Source organism: Schistocerca americana, chromosome 6 (assembly GCF_021461395.2).
Source record: "Schistocerca americana isolate TAMUIC-IGC-003095 chromosome 6, iqSchAmer2.1, whole genome shotgun sequence".
In the NCBI taxonomy this organism is placed as follows: domain Eukaryota; kingdom Metazoa; phylum Arthropoda; class Insecta; order Orthoptera; family Acrididae; genus Schistocerca; species Schistocerca americana.
Window position 1 is genome coordinate 400,310,815 of NC_060124.1, and position 26,009 is coordinate 400,336,823.

General features: G+C 44.1%; 1 protein-coding gene across 1 annotated transcript in view; it reads right to left on the reverse strand.

Annotated features, from left to right (window-relative positions):
* Positions 1 to 26,009, reverse strand: part of LOC124619549 (cadherin-23-like) — a 490,213-nt gene that overhangs the window by 285,526 nt on the left and 178,678 nt on the right. Inside the window, exons 12-13 of the mRNA XM_047146019.1 lie at positions 19,834 to 20,032; positions 1,350 to 1,525 (exon numbers count right to left, since the gene is read on the reverse strand). Of these exons, the coding sequence (XP_047001975.1) occupies positions 1,350 to 1,525; positions 19,834 to 20,032 (375 nt within the window). The remainder of the gene's footprint in view (positions 1 to 1,349; positions 1,526 to 19,833; positions 20,033 to 26,009) is intronic.

A 26,009-nucleotide genomic window follows, 5' to 3' on the forward strand; every position in this document is an offset into this window, starting at 1 on the left:
TGAGCTGAGGGTAAACCGACGACAGACGAAAATAATAAGTAGCAGAAATGACATTAGCTGAAAACTTAACATAAAAATAAGTGACTGAAAAGTAGGTGAAGTGAATTTTACTATCAAGCAACACAAGTAAGACAAAGCAAGGAGGACGTAAAAATCTGGCTAGCGCAGGCGAAGAGGGCATTCCTGGCCAAAGGCAGTCTACTGGTACGAAAAATCGACCTTTATTTGAGGAACAAATTTCTAAGAACACATTTTTGGAGCACAGCCTTGGATGGTAGTCGTACGTGAACTGTGGGAAAACCGGGAAAGACGAGAATAGAAGTTTGAGATGTTGTGCTATACCAGGTGAACTGATAAAAAATGAGGTTTTTCACAGAATTGGCGAGGAAAGGAATATCTAGAAAACACTGACAAGAAGAAGGGACAGGGAGATATGACATCTGCTAAGACACCAGGGAATGATTTCCATGGTTCTAGAGGGAGCTGCAGAGAGTAAAAACAGTGGGAAGACAGAGACTGAAATTATTGAACAATAAAATTAGGACGTAGGAAATGAAGAGGTAAGCCGAGTACAGCACGCCAACTAGGCAACTGAGCACCAAACAATGAAAAGCTTCTTGCCTCACTATAGCGAGGTAAAAATTTAATAAGGCACAATAAGAAAGTAAACAGTTATCATCACACTCTCTCGTATTGTTTAGTGGATTTTTTGAGATGGAAGATAAGAAGCAGGTAGGTGAAATTTAACTTGGGTCTACGTCGTGGTAACAGGAAACTAAACCCTGTCTCAGCGAGAAAAGTTTCTGCCCGCGGTCTTTTAATGAAATGAGAGGAACCAAAGTAATGGAATCAGTAATATATTAAGATATTATGTCGAACTATATACATTTCTGTATGGTTTATCGGTTTACGGAAATTCCAAGGACGCGAAGGGAATTAATACATTATGCAATTTGTGGCGAATCGAGGATGTTCAAATGGCTCTGAGCACTATGGGACTTAACTTCTGAGGTCATCAGTCCCCTAGAACTTAGAACAGCTTAAACCTAACTAACCTAAGGACATCACACACATCCACGCCCGAGGCAGGATTCGAACCTGCGACCGTAGCGGTCGCGCGGTTCCAGACTGTAGCGCCTAGAACCGCTCGTCCACTCCGGCCGGCAATCGAGGATGTAGAACTTTCTGTGACATAATACTCGTTAGAAAACATGAAGCACGTTCGGCTACAAACCTGCAGATAAATCGATAACTTGAAGAGGAAGACGGCACGACTTGAAATTTCTGAGACATGTTCAGTGCTATAACCGCCTGGGGAAACTCAGTTTAGACTTTCGCTGAGAACTCACCCTGTGTAGAGAGGTTGATCGACTTCGTCCACTTTTCTACCGAGTTTGGTGGCGGAAGAGGCGTCCCAGTCGATGGAGAGTTCCAGGACTGCTTCCGTGTCTTGGTCGGAGGCAGTGATTTGTGCTATGACCTTACCTTTCTCAGGTACCTCGGTCACATTAGTAACGGAGGGCTCCTGTAACAATCAAAGAACAGCCACGTCAGTTTCGCTTAATTCAGGTACTCTAAAAAGCTCTGAAACACCGGACAGTCAAAAGTAACAGGAAAACTAAAAAGTAAGTAATTCATAAAGTACACTGGTGTGTAAAACTTAAGAACGAAAGTAACTTTCGCTTGTTCTGTCACTTCCAAATAACATAGCTCTATGAAACTTTGACCATACTCAGAAAGAACTGGTACAGTATAATACAGAAGGTAGTTCAAACAAATACGAAATGACGCGAACAGAAAATATACTTGTATTCAGAGACAGTAATTACACTGTCCGCCCCCGGTAGCTGATTTATCCTCTAAATTAAATTACGTGGCGCAAGCCCTGCCAATGCCGAGGGAAGTGGCGAACAGGATTTTGGCTGCTTTTGGCCACTTCGTCAGCCGCGGCCACATCTTCAAAGTCAAGTACCAAACGTTGACTCTATCGACTGACAAAGTGGATTGAATCTCACAGACGTGTACAATGAAGCACAAGCATTGTACGTCTGTAAAACATATAAACTGTGGAAGCGCTCAGTCAATAGTGTAGCCGCATTTCTATTAAATGAAATAGCACTGGCCAGCCAGGACGCCCCAATAGACGTTCACCACATTCCAAATGAACTTAACCACCTAAAAAATTTCTTCGTAGAATATAGCTACATTAGACTGGGAACACCCGAGAAAGATATCATCAAAGTCAATAAAATATACCAAAACTTAATGAACTTTCAGACGAAAAACATCATAGAACAAAAATACGTCGGTCACTCATGGCATGATATCTGGAGAAATATACACCACCCGCATTTATCAATAAAAGTGCGGTCATTGTGGTACTATTCTGTGAATAGGAAATTTCCAACGAACTCCAGACTACATTCCATTCGTCTGGCTGATTCCCCTTTGTGTACCACTTGCAACCTAATTGACACAAATGAACATCAATTTGTCTGTGGAAATGCAAATAATAATGGTTGTCAATAAAAAAAAATTAGCAGCTATGCAGAGAAAATCGCCGTATTTGATAACGTCAACGTGCCTTTTATACCCGGAAGAAGAGCTATACCCCACATGGAAGAAAAATGCCGTCAGCTGGTTGAAGGGACACGCGGTATTTTACCTGCTGTCCAGTGAAGAAAGGAGCGAAGGAGATTTTTGGACGTACATCTCCGACCAGCATCACGAGCTACTACGCATGAATAATTATTATGATACATACGCCAACTTCCTCAAAAGAACAGTCATGTGAACTCCATTTTCGATGATGCGATTGAGAACATGAAGAAACGAGAGACAATTTGATCTTTGAAAAACAAATACAATCAAGTGACGAACATCACTATCTGGTTTAGACTTGGATTTTTTCTAAAATGTCAAGGAATCTGTAATTAATTTTAGTTTGTTTTATTACTTTTAAATGTCAGTTGAATATTGTGTACCACTGTGGAATGTTATGACCAATGAAACGAAAAAAAAGTGGTCAGCGCGACTGAATGTCAATCGTAGGGGCCCGGGTTCGATTCCCGGCTGGGTATGAGATTTTTCTCCACTCACGGACTGGGTGTTGTGTTGTGCGAATCATCATCATTTCATCCACATCGACATGCAAGTCGCCGAAGTGGCGTCAAATCGAAAGACTTGCACCCGGCGAACGGTCTACCCGACGGGGGTGGGGGTGGGGAGGGGGTCTTAGTCACACGACATTTACGTATTTATCTGTCACACTGAAGTCACCGCGATTTGTGATGATCCCCTGGACATAACAAAAGGCGGGAAATCTTTCTCAACAGCGTGTGTGATCACCACGGAAGGCAACGCATACTCTACAACGTGCAAACATTGGGGCCACAAGGCTGATACGGTGTTCTTGTCCTAGGGCGTTCCATTCTTCCACCAGCACGATTGACAACTGTTGGACAGCCGTTGGTGTATGTGAGCGTACTGCAATACGTCTTCACAATGCATCTCATACGGGCTCTCGATGGGTTTTACGCCGAAGCTAACGGGCAGACCAGTCAATTTGGCGAATGTCCTCTCCTTCCAAGGGCTTCTCCGCTTGCGCTGTTCGATGAGCTAGCTCACTTGTGCTGTGTCAAAAGCACGGATTTCGTTCGCCATTACAACTGCTGAACATCCGATTCGGTAAATCTTCGTTGATCCATTATGGACCGTGGGACAACGGGTGGCATGTATTTCTTGACGCATCAATTTACCAACAGCCGTATGTATTGTAGAAATTTATTTTATACACTTCTTATGTGCTACCAGTTTCGGCATTACATTGACGCCATCTTCAGGCCCCACACGTCATATTCGTAAAATCGCTATACACGGAAGGAGCCATATAACTGGATCCGTGTCGCCTGACCACCAAGAGCTGTTGCATAACGATTTGATTCACGGATCCAGTTATATGGCTCCTTCCGTGTATAGCGATTTTACGACTATGATGTGTGGGGCCTGAAGATGGCATCAATGTAATGCCGAAACTGGTAGCACATAAGAAGTTTATAAAATAAATTTCTACAATACATACGGCTATTGGTAAATTATTGCATCAAGAAACCCGGTATATGGCCAATAACACCTGGTGAATACAATAATCATACGTCTGTGTATGGTGCATTAAAAGGCGATATAAGATGTTCTAGATGACCCGAGAGCGCCTTAAAGAAAGCAGGTGGTGAACGCGTGCGGCTTCAGCGATGTAACAACTCGCCATCACAGAGTCCGGAGATGCTGCTTCAGCGACGCGACGCAGCCGGTCGCTATCGACGTTACCCGACGGCCAAAAGGAATACTAATTGAACTTTCAAAAGTTGGCGTGGCGTTGCGTGTTTGTTCATGTAAACGGTTCCCATTCTATGAAGTCAGAAAATAGTTAGTTCCCCATTAGATCTCTTACCGATATTGTTAATCTCGGGGTAGGTCTAGGTCGGATATAGTACCGATCCACTGCGTGTTGCATAGAGGCACCACAATTGATATTTAAGGCTTGGGAGTGGTGAAGGAGTTTGGCTGGTGAAGCCAGTGTAGTATTTTGTGCAGTTTACGGAGACGGTGTGTCAACTTTATCGTTTAGGCCCCTGTTGATAGACGTAGCTGCGACTGTATTTTTCCTCCCAAGGCCGAGCTCCGGAATATATGTAGGTTCCGGGATTTTGAAGTAGTCGCGTATTAGACACTGCTTTGGCGAAACTGTGTTTTTGGGCGGTCGACTGATTTTCGTCCTGTGGGCAGTTCGGGAGGAAGGAGTGGTTATTTTGCTGTGATAGGTAAGTGTTAGCCGTATTAGAGAGAGAGAATTTCATTTGATGATTTTTTTTAGGGACTCGGTAAAACCTGATATCCTGTTTGTGTTGTATGATTAGTGGTTGCGGCTCACCCAGAGGTAATTGGGTTGCTAGCCGTTTTTGGGAGTGGTTTAGTAGTAAAAGCTTCGAATACATTTTTGGTTGTTGTTTGGATGCCACGACCGTACAGCGGATCTAGAATTTGCTCGTGTATATTAGAACTGTTTCACCTTGATAAGAGAGAGCGCACCAGTAGGCTCAGTTGGTAAGTGACGGGAATAGAAAGGAACCATTTACAAGCAATACATAACTAAACAAAAAACTTGGTTAGTAGAAGTGACGAGTCGCCTGATTTAATTTAAGGAACTTTAGTGGGTCGCGTTGTGATAACGCCTGAAGAGGCCCAATTTCGTTTGAATTGTTAATTAAAGTTAAGACAAAAGAGGCGGTGGCGCCTAGGGTTTTTGCTATGTTTTTGTTTGTTATTGAATTTCCGTTTCTGTGGGGGTGAGGGGGAGGGGTAATCCTTGCTGGCACTCGATCACTTACGAGATTTGAACTCGTATTGGGATACCTAGCCCAAATAAAGACAAATTTTCTTGGGTCAAAAGAAACCTTTACGTGTGGTTACTTACTAGCTATTGATTGTAATTCATTGTGTTGTAATTGCAAGTTCAAGTGTCACCCTAAAAGTGACGTGTTTGAAGGATATTTAATTTCAAAGTGCAAGGGGAACATATTTTGGTTGAAATTGAGTGACGAATAATCTCTGAAAACAGTATTATTACGTAAAGGTGAATAAGTAGAAACTCTTACAAAACGATGAAAGCAAAGATTTAAGTTTCAGAGAAATTACTAGCTTCTTGCATAACATAATCTCTAGTTGGTATTAGGACGTTTTGGTTTCAGTGAAAATAACTTAATTGCGTTGGTACCCGCAAACTACACAAGAGTCCGATACTAATAAAAGCTAAGAAAAGTTATAAGTGAGTGAAAATCAGAACTGAAGTTATTTGAAGTTGTTAGGAAAAGTCAGCGATCATACTCACAAAGTTTTAGTGTATAATCTGTGGAATACATTACGTATCATTATTTACGTAGCAACGTTAGACTACACAGAGAGAAATAGAATTATGGTTTCAATAATCTTTATCCCGATATAAACGCTGTCCAAATACGAGTTTAATATGAATCGGTCTTTGCACTCACTTCATATTTGAGATGAATGTTAAAAGTTATTAAAAGATTACCAGGCGGTTCCAGAGACATCGTTCTGCTTAGAAGGAAGTTGTTGCTTGTGAGGACAATTTCAAGCTGGATTTACAATTTAGCTTGACATAATACAAACAGGTATCGTACTGAAATAATTGTGATGTCTTGCTTTGGACGATAGGGAAATAACGTGTTTTGTCACTGTATTCTGCTAGTTTCGTCACTGACGGTAGATACCTATTTTCAGTGTCATTTGGATGTATCGGTGTATCTATTTGTTGTGTAGTAGCATTGCTGTACGACCTCGAATTTTGCGTATAATGAAAATGCTGTTTGTTATAATCTATCATTTGAGTCTGCTGTCTCGTCAGTGTTTATTAACGTTGCAGTTGCTAACCACCAAAGTTTAGAAAACATGGCCACCATCACTTGACTGCGCTTAATTCCTGGATGTTGGTGTGAGTCTTTATCCTAGCTAGTCAGATAACTGAAGATGATCGTGAAATATGTGTCTGTAGTGGCATTAACTGGTTCTTTAACTGAAATTTCGTCAGTATTTTTCTGTGGAAGGGGCATGGTGCTATTATTCCGCTTTCTACTTCACAATCGCATCACCAACAATCCACTTGGGCGGAATTAGAAGGGTTTAAATATTCCAGATTGATTTGTTACTCAGGTGATAGCCAATGAATAGTCCACGTTCGAAGTCACTGAGCTTTCCTGACCGACTCATTGTGGTTACTTCTTTTGTACTGACAATACAATACCCGCCGTCCCTTTTTATACTGGCAGATCTGCCTCTAGTGACATCTAGTGGTCAGTGCCACTTTACGTAATGAAGGCTTTTGATCAGGTGATGTGGGCTGCAACTTGAAAGAATCCCAGTGAACTGACCGATGGGAATACGAGGGACATAAATCGTTGTACAGATCTTATGCACCTAGACTAACGCACTAAGAACTGTGATGGGGACCCATGCTGTGAATTTAAGGAACGTTGGCAGTCGACAGTAAAAAATTAAAATAGATATACTAGGTGTCATAATTATAAATACAGGGGCAGAGATGAGCATTCTCTTCTCCGAACCATTCCAAGAAATCACAGAACAAAAAGCGTCCTTTCTGTGAGTGAGTGAGTGGAATAAAAATGATTAGCGCAGTTGGCGCGACGTCAAAACCAGTGAAACCACAGGACCGTTTATAAATGCACTTTAGTGAGTTTGTCGCTGAGTACATCTTTTGGATCGCGGACGACCACATCGGAAAACGATTCTAGAGTTTCTTCAGAGCCTTGAAGTATGCCTCTGAATAGATAGAATGATACCATCACTATCCCAGAAGGTCGTCATCATGAATTTGTCAGCAGAGGGAGATGCCTTATGTTTGCATGTGGTGACACTCCAGTGACAGCCTTTCTGTCTTCGGTTGAAAGTGATAAGTCCAGGGTGCGGCAACTGTAATGATCCGTGACAAAACCAGTGAAACCACAGGACTGTTTATAAATGCACTTTAGTGAGTTTGTCGCTGAGCACATTGAAAGGTCTCTGTTGGATTCCTTTCATGTTTGATTTCTTAAATCTGTTGTCATTTATGGAATAAATTCCTCTTCTAAATTTACTGTGGCGTTTCTGACTATCTGGGAGGAGACTGAGTAGTGGAACGTGTTACTTTTACACGTAAACAAGAACGATCTGTCACACTACTACACTTTAAAACACAGTTTATATGTAATTCATGTCACACAGTCTCATACGGATCCTACATCCGCTTTCTGTTATATACTGTATATGATAAGATACTGTCATCCCCCTTCCCTTCTGTGTGAGAGGATGAATGATCAAATGTGTTTGTAGTTGCATGCTTGAGGGTAGCAGACAAGCCTATCTGCTAGAGAACAGTAGGACCAACGTCGGAACAGGTAGCTACGCTTCCTAAAAGCAAAGAGGTTTCTATCCTTAGTATGGTTCTGTCCGTCCGTTGTCATGTTGGTATAGGAAGCTGCCCCTCTGGCCACTTCCGTTTGTCTTTGTGAGCCACCCTCAGGAAGCACGCTCGGCAGTAGGGAGTTGCTGTGGGACCGTGGCGAGCGTCTGAAGTGGTAAGATCTCCGGCTAAGCGCGTGTCTGCTAAGTCCATAGGACAATGGATTTGTTAAGTTCAGCCTAACTGAAAATTTAATCATCTTTATTTCGGGTTTAACTCTAAAATATCTAAGGTTATCTTAAATTGCAGCGTAGTGTAATTCTCGTGTGAAGTTCATAGTATTTTCCGGTTGTTGCTTTGTTACTACTTTGTGAGTAAAATGGAACCACGTGTTGATCAGTAACTCTAACTAAGATCAATCTTAAATGCGAATGCTTGTGTGATTATAACGTCTCGTCTTGACAATATTTTCAATATAGCAACTTTTCTTTATGTTCAACCCACGTGGGGTGTACTTTGCGAGACCAGTACCACATGCTTATATAACTGTTTGACCCGTCAGGTTAACAGTAAGACGTTAATAACCAGTTCGAGGTTTTTCTTTTGTAATTTGCTTTTCGATCTAATTTATTTTAATTATCAAAATTATTGTGGAGTTATACGCTTTGTGTAAACCAAGTTGACCACGTGAAGCATGTGGTGTAATCATCAAAGTAGCCCTCAGCTATTCTTTTCGGGAAGATTTCACAAAGAGTTAATATGAATTTAGTATACCAGTGTGTGGTAATTACATGACGGACAGGATTGTGCTACGAACGTAATTTCTTTGGGTGAAAATTTGAATCTGTTGGTAGTGGTTAATTTTCTCTTGGATATGTTTCAATGTTCTTTGTGTGTTGTTTTATGAATGCAGTGTTGTATGCAGACTCCCAATCTTGGCTCCATATTTGATGTGTTCCGTAAGATTTTCACAATCCTAAATAAGGCACCAGCTTGTTACGAGTAGAATTTAATATGCTGAAATTTCAGTGACTAATCTTAAAAATAAATTTCCAAATATAAACTGATTTCTTTCTTGTTATTTAAATTCTCCTTTTTATATATATATTACCGGTTGTGGTATGACTATTAAAAGATTATCATTAATGTTAGTCTGTTTGGGAATTTGGTAAACTTAGACTAGATACCTGATGAAACAGTTGCTTAGTAATACAAGATTAACCTCCCCAGACAGCTCACAGCTTTTAACCCGCTTTTATTCTACTATTAGCACCCGATTTCAGCATAGCAAATTACTGTAGCAATATTACAACATCTTTTGGATCGCGGACGACCACATCGGAAAACGATTCTAGAGTTTCTTCAGAGCCTTGAAGTATGCCTCTGAATAGATAGAATGATACCATCACTATCCCAGAAGGCCGTCATCATGAATTTGTCAGCAGAGGGAGATGCCTTATGTTTGCATGTGGTGACGCTCCAGTGACAGCCTTTCTGTCTTCGGTTGAAAGTGATAAGTCCAGGGTGCGGCAACTGTAAAGATCCGTGACAAAAGACACTCTCCATTGCCCTCAAACTGCTCCAACAGTTCAGTTAAAATGGCACTTCTTTGAATCATGTGGTCTGTTGAGACTATTCATAGAACGCATCTTGAGCACAACTTCGAATATTACATAGTCTCCATAACTGACACATACACTCCTGGAAATTGAAATAAGAACACCGTGAATTCATTGTCCCAGGAAGGGGAAACTTTGTTGACACATTCCTGGGGTCAGATACATCACATGATCACACTGACAGAACCACAGGCACATAGACACAGGCAACAGAGCATGCACAATGTCGGCACTAGTACAGTGTATATCCACCTTTCGCAGCAATGCAGGCTGCTATTCTCCCATGGAGACGATCGTAGAGATGCTGGATGTAGTCCTGTGGAACGGCTTGCCATGCCATTTCCACCTGGCGCCTCAGTTGGACCAGCGTTCGTGCTGGACGTGCAGACCGCGTGAGACGACGCTTCATCCAGTCCCAAACATGCTCAATGGGGGACAGATCCGGAGATCTTGCTGGCCAGGGTAGTTGACTTACACCTTCTAGAGCACGTTGGGTGGCACGGGATACATGCGGACGTGCATTGTCCTGTTGGAACAGCAAGTTCCCTTGCCGGTCTAGGAATGGTAGAACGATGGGTTCGATGACGGTTTGGATGTACCGTGCATTATTCAGTGTCCCCTCGACGATCACCAGTGGTGTACGGCCAGTGTAGGAGATCGCTCCCCACACCATGATGCCGGGTGTTGGCCCTGTGTGCGTCGGTCGTATGCAGTCCTGATTGTGGCGCTCACCTGCACGGCGCCAAACACGCATACGACCACCATTGGCACCAAGGCAGAAGCGACTCTCATCGCTGAAGACGACACGTCTCCATTCGTCCCTCCATTCACGCCTGTCGCGACACCACTGGAGGCGGGCTGCACGATGTTGGGGCGTGAGCGGAAGACGGCCTAACGGTGTGCGGGACCGTAGCCCAGCTTCATGGAGACGGTTGCGAATGGTCCTCGCCGATACCCCAGGAGCAACAGTGTCCCTAATTTGCTGGGAAGTGGCGGTGCGGTCCCCTACGGCACTGCGTAGGATCCTACGGTCTTGGCGTGCATCCGTGCGTCGCTGCGGTCCGGTCCCAGGTCGACGGGCACGTGCACCTTCCGCCGACCACTAGCTACAACATCGATGTACTGTGGAGACCTCACGCCCCACGTGTTGAGCAATTCGGCGGTACGTCCACCCGGCCTCCCGCATGCCCACTATACGCCCTCGCTGAAAGTCCGTCAACTGCACATACGGTTCACGTCCACGCTGTCGCGGCATGCTACCAGTGTTAAAGACTGCGATGGAGCTCCGTATGCCACGGCAAACTGGCTGACACTGACGGCGGCGGTGCACAAATGCTGCGCAGCTAGCGCCATTCGACGGCCAACACCGCGGTTCCTGGTGTGTCCGCTGTGCCGTGCGTGTGATCATTGCTTGTACAGCCCTCTCGCAGTGTCCGGAGCAAGTATGGTGGGTCTGACACACCGGTGTCAATGTGTTCTTTTTTCCATTTCCAGGAGTGTATTTCCAATGATCATTGATAGCTGTAGACCCAAACATCCAGTTGTGATGCGTAGGTCCGCACAAATAATAGCATGCGCGCTATTCGCCGTATCGGGAGCAGTGATTGTGATGGGTCATACCTAACGTGGAGCTCATATTCTGCACTTCCTGGCGCTTTAACACACTTTATCCAGCGCGCAGCTGCATGCAACCACACACTGTACACATACGTTTATGGATGTTCACCACGGTTTCTTTATCCGCAATCAAGATTTTAACTGCGTCACGTTGCTTGTAACGAGTTCATGCATAGGCGCCATTACGATGGCTCTGCCATCTGTAGTAATTGTTCAAAATTTCTCACACATGCAGAGGAAACATCAAATTTGAAGTGCCTATTAGGATGTTTCCCTATATACGGATTGCTTCAGCTGCCGCTACTGAGAGATTTTATGCAACCTGCAGCGCCTTCTAATACCACTTATAACAATTTCATATTCTCATGCTCGCTACGTGCCATCTACACTGATAAGCCGAAACATTATGACTACTGCCCACCGTGAGATTGGATGTAAAAAAAAAAGTAAGCGGAGCAGACTCGGACGGGGATCATCCTAGCGAAGACATGGCCTGCAAACGGGGAAATCCATTGAGATAAGCGACTTTGACAAAGGGCAGATTATTATTACGCAGAGCCTGTGTGAGCACTGCGCGCTGGCTGCACGGCCAGAGTAGTGCTCCTCTGGTCAGAGACGCTGAGCTGAGTGTCTTTGACTGGAAGACTATTTAAGCGCGCCCGGCGTGTCGGTTACTTCGAGTCCTCCAACTTTGCTACCGCGGTGGTGCGACGATACTCTGCGAGATGGCGTGTCACGCGGCTGGCTGTTAGAGATCCTGTATACAGAGAGAGCGGCCATAGGTGAAGTTGCCCGTGATTGGTTGATTAGCTTTGGCGCCATTTTTCTGCCAAGCGTCTCTCGCGCTTCCTATGTTCGCCGTGCTTTTGAGTTGAATTGAAGTTCTGAGGACTTTTGGAAACGATTAAAAGGTATTTGAATTATTGAGAGACTTGTTATGCGTTGTGCATGCATATTCGATTTAGTTGTATATCGTTTTTAGTATGTAATTAGCGTTTGCGTGCATACTGGTAGCATCACAAGCTTTTCTGAAGCCAATATCTGACAGTCCTTGCTAGAAACGGAAAGTTCCTGTAATTGTTGTACCATGCTCATTCGACTTTATAGCGTCAAACTTTATTTCGTTCCGAAACAGAACACTAGACATTATTTTCGTTTCAGTATTATTGCCTGACTGTTGACGCAGGCAAGTTGTGGGCACTTTTTCCGCAGTTGTAGTTGCTGAAACGTTATTCGTAGTAAATAATTGTGGGTACTCTTGAAGACAGTTTTTAATAGGCCTACTTACTGTGGGGTAGAAGGGATACGGTAGTTTTCTTGTTATATTTGGTCGTTATTACAGTACCCTACATTTAACATTAACTGATTTTTGTAATCTTTTTCGCTAGTTATCTACGAGAGGTATTCAGCATGTATACAGGGTGTTACAAAAAGGTACGGCCAAACTTTCAGGAAAAATTCCTCACACACAAATAAAGAAAAGATGTTATGTGGACATGTGTCCGGAAACGCTTAATTTCCATGTTAGAGCTTATTTTGATTTCGTCGTATGTACTGTACTTCCTCGATTCACCACCATGATTTCATACGGGATACTCTACCTGTGCTGCTAGAACACGTGCCTTTACAAGTACGACACAACATGTGGTTCATGCACGATGGAGCTCCTGCACATTTCAGTCGAAGTGTTCGTACGCTTCTCAGCAACAGATTCGGTGACCGATGGATTGGTAGAGACGGACCAATTCCATGGCCTCCACGCTCTCCTGACCTCAACCCTCTTGACTTTCATTTATGGGGGCATTTGAAAGCTCTTGTCTACGCAACCCCCTTACCAAGTGTAGAAACTCTTCGTGCTCGTATTGTGGACGGCTGTGATACAATACACCATTCTCCAGGGCTGCATCAGCGCATCAGGGATTCCATGCGACGGAGGGTGGATGCATGTATCCTCACTAAAGGAGGACATTTTGAACATTTCCTGTAACAAAGTGTTTGCAGTCACGCTGGCACGTTCTGTTGCTGTGTGTTTCCATTCCATGATTAATGTGATTTGAATAGAAGTAATAAAATGAGCTCTAATATGGAAAGTAAGCGTTTCCGGACACATGTCCACATAACATATTTTCTTTCTTTGTTTGTGAGGAATGTTTCCTGAAAGTTTGGCCGTACCTTTTTGTAACACCCTGTATATAAGACGTCATAAGAAGTACTAATACGTCTCACACTTTTTGCATGTCACAAGTAAACAACTGCTTACGACTTTCATTCATCTGACGTAATACAGGTACGTTAAATCTTTAGTGTTCTGCACTTCCGATACAAAACAAATGCTATACACTATATTTTTTTATTTGCGTTACTTTCACTGGAATATGTCTAGTAAACGAACTTTAAAGGAGATAAATGCAAGTAACGAATAATTTTTGCAGCCACTGTATCAAATTTTCCTGTGCTGTACGTAGTAGGCTACTATGAGTATATTATAGCTGTAAAGAAAGGCATTTAACGAATGATTTCGCCATATTGTCTTGTGCTTTTGATTCGGTGAGTGTGTACTCCACTACTGGCCACTCAAGAGTCCCGCCCGCAGTTTGGCAGAAAAATGGCCGCCGTATCGTCCGGTTGGCCACTCTCTCCCTATACAGGCTCTCTACTACCTGTAGAGTGAGAGAGCGGGCGGGCGGTGCTGTGAGGGGCTAGTTGTCCACTGTGAGTGGCCAGAGCCGGCGTAGTCGCTGAGCACGAGTCCGACGAGAGTACTTTACCGCAGTCCGAGGCGCCAGTTCGCACTGGTGTTCACAAACAGCGGTCAGCGTTTGTTAGTTTGGTTGGTTTGATAGCTGAAAGACTGTTTAAAGTGTTAGTGTATCCCACAGCCTGGTTACAGTAAAAGTAGGAGTCCCAGTTACGCTGTTATATTCAATTCTGCAGCAGGATTGCACTACTTAGCATATATATGTTATGAAACAGCTGGTTGGTCTAAATGATCTGATATTTGTAATTTGATGACGTTTTAAGGTTCAAGTTTCTTTCGCTGTTACGAACTGTCTGAACTCCAGTTGGCTGTAATTTAGTATGGTGTTCATATTCGAAGAACTACCATGTGCTGTTGTTTTTTTACTGTACATTAGATATTTTGTGCCTTAAACACAGTTCCTTTTACTCATCTGTTACATAAAGATTATCTGGGTGGATGATCTCCGAATTATTTACAATACTGGTACGATTAAGTGGACTGAGCCTATTGCTTCTTGTAAACCAAGGAGGTGTTGGTAAATAGCTGTTAATTTCCTGAGTGCGTTTGGATTTTTTTTTTCTTTTTAGCAACTGACAACCTGTTTACACTGCTGTTGATTGGAAATTGTTTCATGAAGTCAAGTGCTCTTGATTGCACTGGTCAAATAATTACACTACTGGCCATTAAAATTGCTACACCAAGAAGAGATGCAGATGATAAACGGGTATTCATTGGACAAATATATTATACTAGAACTGACATGTGATTACATTTTCACGCAATTTGGGTGCACAGATCATCAGTACTCAGAACAACCACCTCTGGCCGTAATAACGGCCTTGATACGCCTGGGCATTGAGTCAAACAGAGCTTGGATGGCGTTTACAGGTACAGCTGCCCATGCAGCTTCAACACGATACCACAGTTCATCAAGAGTAGTGGTTGAAATCAAATGGCTCTGAGCACTATGCGACTCAACTTCTGAGGTCATCAGAACTTAGAAATAATTAAACCTAACTAACCTAAGGACATCACATACATCCATGCCCGAGGCAGAATTCGAACCTGCGACCGTAGCGGTCGCGCGGTTCCAGACTGTAGCGCCTAGGGGACTCGGCTCCTCAAGAGTAGTGACTGGCGTATTGTGACAAGCCAGTTGCTCGGCCACCATTGACCAGACGTTTTCAAATGGTGAGAGATCTGGAGAATGTGCTAGCCAGGGCAGCAGTCGAACATTTTCTGTATCCAGAAAGGCCCGTACAGGACCTGCAACATGTGGCCGTTCATTATTCTGCTGAAATGTAGGGTTTCACAGTGATCGAATGAAGGGTAGAGCCACGGGTCGTAACACATCTGAAATGTAACATACACTGTTCAAAGTGCCGTCAATGCGAACAAGAGGTGACCGAGACGTGTAACCAATGGCACCCCATACTATCACGCCGGGTGATACGCCAGTATGGCGATGACGAGTACACGCTTCCAATGTGCGTTCACCGCGATGTCGCCAAACACGGGTACGACCGTCATGATGCTGTAAACAGAACCTTCGTTTATCCGAGAAAATGACTTTTTACCGCTCGTGCACCCAGATTCGTCGTTGAGTACACCATCGTAGGCGCTCCTGTCTGTGATGCAGCGTCAAGGGTAACCGCAGCCATGGTCTCCGAGCTGATAGTCCATGCTGCTGCAAACGTCGTCGAACTGTTCGTGCAGATGGTTGTTGTCTTGGAAACGTCCCCATCTGTTGACTCAGGGATCGAGACGTGGCTGCAAGATCCGTTACAGCCATGCGGGCCGGCCGTAGTGGCCGAGCGGTTCTAGGCGCTTCAGTCCGGAACCGCGCGACCGCTACGGTCGCAGGTTCGAATCCTGCCTCGGGCATGGATGTGTGTGATGTCCTTAAGTTAGTTAGGTTTAAGTTATTCTAAGTTCTAGGGGACTGATGACCTCAGATGTTAAGTCCCATAGTGCTCAGAGCCATTTGGACCATTTTTGAACAGCCATCCGGATAAGATGCCTGTCATCTCGACTGCTAGTGATACGAGGCCGTTGGGATCCAGCACGGCGTTCCGTATTACCCTCCTGACCCACCGATTCCATATTCTGCTAACAGTCATTGGATCTCGACAAACGCGAGCAGCAATGTCGCGATACGATAAACTACAATCGCGATAGGCTACAATCCGACCTTTACCAAAGTCGAAAACGTCATGGTACGCATTTCTCCTCCTTACACGAGGCGTCAGAACAACGTTTCACCAGGCAATGCCTATCAACTGCTGTTTGTGTGTGAGAAATCGGTTGGAAACCTTCCTCATGTCAGCACGTTGTAGGTGTCGCCACCGGCGCCAACCTTGTGTGAACGCTCTGAAAAGCTTATCATTTGCATATCACAGCATCCTCTTCCTGTCGGTTAAATTTCGCGTCTGTAGCACGTCATCTGCGTGGTGCAGCAATTTTAATGGCCAGTAGTGTAGATTAAGATTAGCTGGGTGTATGATCACTGAATTATTTACAATATTAGTACGGTAGAGTGGGCTTCATGTAAACCGTGGAGGTGTTTGTGAAATAGCTGTTAATTTCTTGAGTGCGTTCGAAACTGTTTACACTGCTGCTGATCGGGAATTGTTTCATGAAGCCCAGTGCGCTTGCTCGCACTGGTCAAATGATTACTTCTCACCCGAAGTTTCTGAAAGTCACTCAAATTGTTGGTTTGTTAAGTTTGTATGAGAGGGAGCAATCATCTAATGGCTTAATTCACAGACGGCTACATTAAAAGGTTAAAATTAACTGGGTTTGTGGCGTTTAAAGCCAAGGGATAATTCGAATACTTGCATTTCATTCCAAAATTTCTGTGTATCTATGTGTGTGTGTGTGGGGGGGGGGGGGGGGGGAGAGGTAGTATGTATGTTTGTTGCCGTTATTAAACATCTCAATTAAGCGCTGTGACTCCTTGTCTGTGACTGGTGCTAATAAGTTTATGTTAAGGTATCGTAAGTTATACTAAGCAGAAGCGAAAAGAGGCGGGCTATTGTAAAGAGAAAGGCCAGCAAGTGCACTGAAGCACCTACCATTTGTGAAACTAATACCAATATTGCGGCGCGTAACCCTCCCTCCCCACCCCCCGCCTCAAAGTACTACTGTTTATGCCTTCGTTGTCAATGGAATCGCAATGATTGTGTCTGTTGTTTAGTTGATGTCCTGAGTGATCTCTCGGTCCAGCCGTTTGTTAAATTGTGGGTTGCAGTTATTTATTTTAAGGAGAAAAATCATACTAGAAGATTCTTGGAATTCTTTGTACATATTGTTTATGATCGATATTATTTTATTGTCAGTGATCGTAAATGTAAGGTTAAGAATGTTCTTTAATACAGGTAATCAGTTTGTTTAAAGTTTTCTGAACTGACCATCTGTGTTCAAGTGTTTAAAAGTTTTGAAGTGACTAACAATAAATCTGTTTACAAGATATGTTTATAAAGTGGCTCCGTACCTTACCACTCCCCTACCGCTCCTACCATTTCACTATTGGTTTCTCTGCTGAAAGAGCACAATGATGGCGCACGTACAAGTGTTTCGGAGCACACCGTTCATCGTACATAGTTGTAAATGGAGTTACGCAGCAGATCACCCCTACGTGTTCACATGTTGAGCCAACGATATCGTCAATTACGATTGCAGTGGGTGCGGAACCATCGTGATTCGACCTTCGATCAATGGAAACGTGTCAGATCTTCCGGTGAATCACATTTTTGCTAAAATAGGTCGATGGTCATCTCCACAAACGCCGCCATCGAGGTGAACGGCGGCTCTAAATGTACAGCGAGGCTCTGACGCAGGATGTTGGGAGGAGTATTATCCTATGGGAGACATTCTCCTGCACTTGCATGGGACCTATGGTAGTAATCGAAGACATACTGACAGCTGTGAACCACCTACATCCCTCCTCGCTTGACGTCTTCCCCGACGACGATGACATCTTTCAGTAGTGTAATTGTCCGTGTCTCGGACCCAGAACCGACTACAGTGGTTTGAGGAGCATTGTAGCGAACTTACGTTGCTGTCTCGACGAATAAATTCGCGTGATGTAAATCCTATCGAACTCTTCTGGATCTCTATCGCGCTATCACCGCGAACGAGGACCAGCGGCGCGTTATTTACTCGAATTACTTGACCTGTGTGTTGAAATCTAATGCCACATACCTCCGTAAAAACACCAACAAACTGTCGGGCAATTGATACGCAGAATCAGTGGTGTATTTCGTTCCTAAGACGAACAAGCGAACTATGAAACAGGTGGTCATATTGTTTTGGGTCATCAGTGTATTAGTCCTACAGAAAAAACCAACAGGACCTTTTCGTAAGAAATTTAATGTAGTTAAATTTTGTACTGGGCTACGGTTCCAGAAGAGGAAGTAGTTTTCGAATGATTCAAGAAAAACATACAAAAGTGACTTTCAAAAGCGTTTTTCTTGAATGTCTCTGAGGTGTGCGTACTGTAAGACCTTCAGTACACACACCATCAGATTATTTGACTTGTCACTCTAATGAAGTAGGCGAGTGTCAGCAATATGTCTCGTGATCTTATTCTGGCGTGTTTATCTTCTGCCGTTAGGTCAGACGATAGAAATGCCACTTGCATGCTTAGAGTAGCAGATTGACGGTGACTAACGTTAAACAGAACTTGATTAATTTTCACACACATTTATTAAAATAATAAAAATTATACATTATGTAACTTGATTCTGGAAACTATTTACAATTGACAATCTGAAGTTCCTTTGGTCTTGGTACGTTAATCTTATTCTCACATATCTCTGATACTTGACAAAGTGTCTATACATTTATCTTCATGGCTATGTACAGGAATATGATAGTCTTATTAGGCGCAAACTGAAACTTGACTATAGACTGGTACAGACAAATGTAGACTGGTACAGACAGGTGCAGATAAATGCAGACTGGTGCAGGCAAATGCAGACTGACTAATCAGAGGTCTGTACACTCGTTGTAATACCTCGAGCATTCAGGTATCACTGCGCGAGTATGATCCACGAGGAGAAAAGGTTCTACGTAAGCAGCAATCTCATTGGCTGTGTTACATATTAATACGCGGATCGGCGGAAGCAGAATTTGGTCCATCTCTAAGGCAGCGCCATCTCGTAGTGCGGAGACGGACGAGCGCTGCACCTGCGCTGTTGCGCTTAGCGGGGCGCGCTCTAGTGGGAAAGTTGTGTACGCGCTGACTGCGCGGAACTATGTACACAGCAGTCTCGAAAACTGTGTCCTCTAGAGAAATCGTATCCCAGTACAAACTTCTACTAGATGAAATTTTCTGCAAAAAGGTTATGTTCATTTTTATGTGTGTCTAATGGCTTGCACATAGCAAGAGAATATGAAAATGTCGTGCGTGTTTCTGAAGGCATTGCAAGCTGCATAAAACTCATGAGTAGGCGCCGACGAATTACCCTGTATATCAATGACTGTAAAACATAATTTGGGGCATTGTTTATTGAACACTGGCAGTCGTATTTGTTGTGGGGCAGTAACAAATTGTGACCCCCCCACAAATTGTTCAAATGTGTGAGAAATCTTATGGGACTTAACTGCTAAGGTCATCAGTCCCTAAGCTTACACACTACTTAACCTAAATTATGCTAGGGACAAACACACGCACCCATGCCCGAGGGAGGACTCGAACCTCCACCGGGACCAGCCGCACAGTCCATGACTGCAGTGCCTGAGACCGCTCGGATAATACCGTGCGGCGCCCCCCTCCCCCCCCCCCCTCCCGTTGCCCACTCACGCACACAACCAAACTCTCGATCCGATGCCGCCAGCGAGGAGTGATGCATGGCCTGTTTGTCAAGGGAACTTGCACTCACCGCGTCTATGTCAGGAGCTTCGTCGTTGACGTCGATGATGGTGACGACCAGCTCAGCGTATGCACGGTGGTCGGCCACATCAGTGGCCGTCAGCTGCAGTGTCAGCTCCGGAGTGGTCTCGTAGTCCAGTGTTCGCTTCACGGTCACTTCTCCACTGAGTTCGTCCACCTGCAGCTGGGTCGATGGGACCATCCTGTAACTGTAACGAAACCAAATCGTCGTGACCACAGATACAAATTCCATGCAGATGTAAGTGACACCTGTAGCTTGGTGCCCAAAGATACACTCACGTTCAGAAAAAGCGGAACACCTTGAACGAACAGAGATAGGATGGTTCAAACGGCTCTGAGCACTATAGGACTTAACATCTGAGGTCATCAGTCCCCTAGAACTTAGAACTACTTAAACCTAGCTAACCTAAGGACATCACACACATCCAGGCCCGAGGCAGGATTCGAACCTGCGACCGTAGCAGTCCCGCGGTTCCGGACTGAGCGCCTAGAACCGCTAGACCACCGCGGCCGGCAAACAGAGATAGGAAATTCATATTCACAGATCACGCACATGTTCCTACTCTGTAGGAATCAGCATGGGTTTCGAAAAAGACGGTCATGTGAAACCCAGCTCGCGCTATTCGTCCATGAGACTCAGAGGGCCATAGACACGGGTTCACAGGTAGATGCCGTGTTTCTTGACTTCCGCAAGACGTTTGATACTGTTCCCCACAGTCGTTTAATGAACAAAGTAAGAGCACATGGACTATCAGACCAATTGTGTGATTGGATTGAGGAGTTCCTAGATAACAGAACGTAGCATGTCCTTCTCAATGGAGAGAAGTCTTCCGAAGTAAGAGTGATTTCAGGTGTGCCGCAGGGGAGTGTCATAGGACCGTTGCTATTCACAATATACATAAATGACCTGGTGGATGACATCGGAAGTTCAGTGAGGCTTTTTGCAGATGATGTTGTGGTGTATCGAGAGGTTGTAAGAATGGAAGATTGTACTGAAATGCAGGAGGATCTGCAGCGAATTGACGCATGGTGCAGGGAATGGCAATTGAATCTCAATGTAGACAAGTGTAATGTGCTGCGAATATATAGAATGATAGATCCCTTATCATTTAGTTACAAAATAGCAGGTCAGCAACTGGAAGCAGTTAATTCCATAAATGATCTGGGAGTACGGATTAGGGGTGATTTAAAATGGAATGATCATATAAAGTTGATCGTCGGTAAAGCAGATGCCAGACTGAGATTCATTGGAAGAATCCTAAGGAAATGCAATCCGATAACAAAGGAAGTAGGTTACAGTACGCTTGTTTGCCCACGGCTTGAATACTGCTCAGCAGTGTGGGATCCGTACCAGATAGAGAAGATCCAACGGAGAGCAGCGCGCCTCGTTACAGGATCATTTAGTAATCGCGAAAGCGTTACGGAGATGATAGATAAACTCCAGTGGAAGACTCTGCAGAAGAGACGCTCAGTAGCTCGGTACGGGCTTTTGTTAAAGTTTCGAGAACATACCTTCACCGAAGAGTCAAGCAGTATATTGCTCCCTTCTACGTGTATCTCGCAAAGAGACCATGAGGATAAAATCAGAGAGATTAGAGCCCACACAGAAGAATACCGTCAATCCTTCTTTCCACGAACAATACGAGACTGGAATAGAAGGGAGAACCGATAGAGGTACTCAGGGTACCCTCCGCCACACACCATCAGGTGGCTTGCGGAGTATGTATGTAGATGTAGATTAGCATTCCAGTCACCTCGATTCAGCATGTGTTCTGTTTGTTGCCTAGCTGGCACAGGGTCCTTGATAACTTGTTGCATGCTTGATGGCACCGACGCGTATAAGGTGCGAATGGCGTCCTGGGAAATAGTCATCCATGCTGCATTCATCTGATTCCAAAGTTCATCTGTGGTGGTTGGCACTGGGTTACAGTACAGCACCCATCGGTTCAACAATACCCCTGCCAATTTAGAATGACGACAAGTCTCGTGGCCTGGCGGGCCATGGCAAGAGGCAGACATCCTGTGACACCTAGAAGCAGCAGCAAATAATCGTGGTCTTGCTGAAACATGGCGTCTGGGGTGCGGGGCAGCGAGTGTGTGCCTACGGGTCGCAGGATGTCGTTCATGTAGGTCACAATGGTCGCAGTGGTATGGACACGAAGCAAATGTGGTTTGTGGTTGTACCCAGTAGCACCTCACACCATAAAGCCTCGATATGGCGCTGTATGTCTCGTGCAAATGTAGTCACTGTGATGCCGCTCCCCCTGTCCGCGGCGAACCAAAATGTGGCCATCGTTTTCAAACAAACAGAACGCGGTTTCGTCCGAAAATTCTGTCTGACACCATTGCTGTCTGGCATGTCTCCGCACGTTCGTCAAAGACAGTCGGAGAAGTCATAATACGAGTAAACGGCGGCGGACTGTCACCCCTGACAGTGTACAATGTGTTACTCAGTTCTACTTCAGCGTCAAAGCGGAGAAGGACACAGATCTGACCTGCAATCCCATTCGCATGAGATGTCGATCTTCTCCGGAGGTGGTGAGAAGCGAGAAACTTAACTTCAGGATTGATGGTCACGTAGTAGATGAAGTTAAGGAATTCTCCTACCTAGACAGCAAGATAACCAATGACGGACGGAGCGAGGAGGACATCAAAAACAGAATAGTACTGACGAAAAGCGCATTCCTGGGCAAGAGAAGTCTACTAGTATCAAATATAGGTCTTAATTTGAGGAAGCAATTTCTGAGAATGTATATTCGGAGAACAGCATTGTATGGTAGTGAAACATGGACTGTGGGGAAACCGGAACGGAAGAGAATCGAAGCATTTGTGATGTGGTGCAACAGAAGAACGTTGAAATTTGGTTGCACTGATAAAGTAACGAATGAGCAGGTTCTGCACACAATTGGAGAGGAAAGGAATGTAGGGAAAACACTGACAAGGAGAAAAGACAGGATGATAGGACATGTGTTAAGTCATCGTGGAATGACTTCTATCGCACTAAAGGGAGCTGTACAGGGCAGAAACTGTAGAGGAAGACAGAGATTGGCATACATTCAACAAATAATTGAGGACGTAGGTTGAAAGTGCTACTCTGTGATGAAGAGGTTGACACAGGTGGACAGTTCGTGGCGGGTCGCATCAAATCAATCAGAAGACTGATGACTCAAAAAATAGGCAGTACCAATTTTTTTTCGACAAATTATTTAGGCTGTAAAGAAATCATGAATGTCATGAAGAAATAACTGTTGGTCGTATTGCTTGCAATAACAGGAAAAGAACATGTAACAAAGCTGGCAGATTAGAATGCTCAACTTATAAAGAACTCTACAAAAGACAAATAAAAAAATGGAGTATGATGTCAGCAACAATGTTAACCAGCACACACCGAAACAAAAGCAGCGAGACAACACTCTTTGAGCATCTAAGAAGGGATATGAATACAAGTATCAACTAAAGAAACGTACAGACGTCCCCTCAGCAAAACACAGATATGAACACCAGCATCTCACCTCGCAGAACCAAACACAAATCACCAGCAACCAAAACAAGAGTGTGGCGATGTGCAGTAGCCTGGAGGCAACAACTTGGGCTGTTGCTAACCAAAGACACTCCAAAGGACATGAACCCCCTCAATAGTTGCAACATTGTGCGAGAAAAGTATTTTACCCTAACACTTTACATCGACGAAGCGTGTTTCTACGGCGCCACGGACTACAATGTGGCGAGGCACATTAAACACGAACTTTTTCGGTTGCCAACAAACGAAACGGCGACCTTTCTTAGAGTAGAACAACTGGAAAAGGAAGCCGTGAGTAAAGAATACCTTAAAAACAACATACTACTAACAACAGAAGTACATAAAACTGACGACAGACATCCAAGATACGGTCACGCCCAGCAAGAACACGACCATGACGCAGTCCTAACACACCACACTTAACAGAGGCACGCCCAAGCCCATGCAGAACAGAATAATGACACAGGCATAAACCAGCACATCCGGACACACCGAAACAACACAAACGCAAATTAATTCTTCCATCGTTAGAGAATAGGCTACTGTATGGCGAAACAACAACTTCAGAAAAATATGAATGTAACACATGAAATTGTAAACCATATACACAGAATGTACGTTTCGTCTACGGTGGCAATACGCACGAAAAGAGAACTCACATGCAAGAAACAGTTAGCAACGAGAAACAAACGCAAATAGAAAACTTCAAACAACAGAAAGTGGCCACACACCATAAGGATACTAAAACCAACATGAACACGCAAGTACTCACACTGAAAAATCACAACAATCTTCAACTGACGAGACGTCACATCACCAAAAACCGGAAACTACATCAGCCGGCCGAAGTGGCCGTGCGGTTAAAGGCGCTGCAGTCTGGAACCGCAAGACCGCTACGGTCGCAGGTTCGAATCCTGCCTCGGGCATGGATGTTTGTGATGTCCTTAGGTTAGTTAGGTTTAACTAGTTCTAAGTTCTAGGGGACTAATGACCTCAGCAGTTGAGTCCCATAGTGCTCAGAGCCATTTGAACCGGAAACTACATCAAGAGATAAACACCACGACCCAGTACATCAAACAGAGCTACACAACCATGAAGTAAGAAACAAAATAGACTGTGATGACATCGAAGAGAACTTACGCCTAAGTCGACTGGAAAGGAAAGGTATTTTTCAAAGTGCACTAAGACTGACAACAAGACTGAATCATCGAGTGGGCGACACTCTCAGCCTTCAGTTGCAAGGTAATTTTTACTCGTTTACCTAGGTTTCGATTCCAGTAATGGAATCTTCTTCAGAACCTATAATTAAACCACATACGGACATATATTACTCACTGAAATGCATCATCAGTCTAATGACTGAATAATAAAGAAATCATGATACTAAAAAAAAAAATTAAATTGTTTTGAGAGCCAAACACTGGCCATGTCACAGATTAAAAATTAAAACAATAAAGACGCATAATCGTAAGATTATGTCTGTCAAAATTAAAACCATTAAGGCGAACGTAGACGGAGCTACGCTGGCCAGAAATAAGGACCACACGTGAGCGGCACGGAAACTAGGCGTCGCGACCAGTTCCGCGGCGACGCGCTGCCGCGGCCAAGCGCATGCGCGAGCTGAAGCGCAAGCGCAGGCGCGAGAGACAAACTGTCTCAAAATTACTTAGAGCAAATATACATATAAACAAAATGTGACTGAAAGCCGTCCTACAAATGGACAAACCTATCTATTGGTACAGCAACATTAAACAATTTACCTGAAAACAAACTACAAAGCCAAGGTATAAAATTTTTTTTTTACATTTAAATATTATAGTAAGAGGGCGAAGCCCCGCTACAGTAACTAAAAAATTAGTGTCGAAACCATGCCTCGCCGCGGAACTGCTCGCGCCGCCTAGTTTCCGTGCCGCTCACGTGTGGTCCTTATTTCTGGCCAGCGTAGCTCCGTCCACGTTCGCCTTAATGGTTTTAATTTTGACAGCCATAATCTTATGATTGTGCGTCTTGATTGTTTTAATTTTTAATCTGTGACGTGGCCAGTGTTTGGCTCTCAAAATAATTAAATTTTTTGTAAGTATCACGATTTCTTTATTATTCAATCATTAGACTGATGATGCATTTCAGTGAGTAATATATGTCCGTATGTGGTTTAATTATAGGTTCTGAAGAAGATTCCGTTACTGGAATCGAAACCTAGGTAAACGAGTAAAAATTACCTTGCAACTGAAGGCTGAAAAAAATTGTTTATTTTCTGTACATTTCACGCTTGCTGACGCGCTGCATTATGTTAAAGATTTGTAAAACATACTTAAGATGGTGGTGGTTAGTGTTTAACGTCCCGTCGACAACGAGGTCATTAGAGACGGAGCTCAAGCTCGGGTTAGGGAAGGATTGGGAAGGAAATCGGCCGTGCCCTTTCAAAGGAACCATCCCGGCATTTGCTTGAAACGATTTAGGGAAATCACGGAAAACCTAAATCAGGATGGCTGGAGACGGGATTGAACCGTCGTCCTCCCGAATGCGTGTCCAGTCATACTTAAGACATTCCTGTGGAAATGGGGTGAACAAATTTAAGTATTCCACAACATCTATGTTGTAATAAAGTGAACTACATTGAGGTGGAAAAAGTCATGAGATAGATT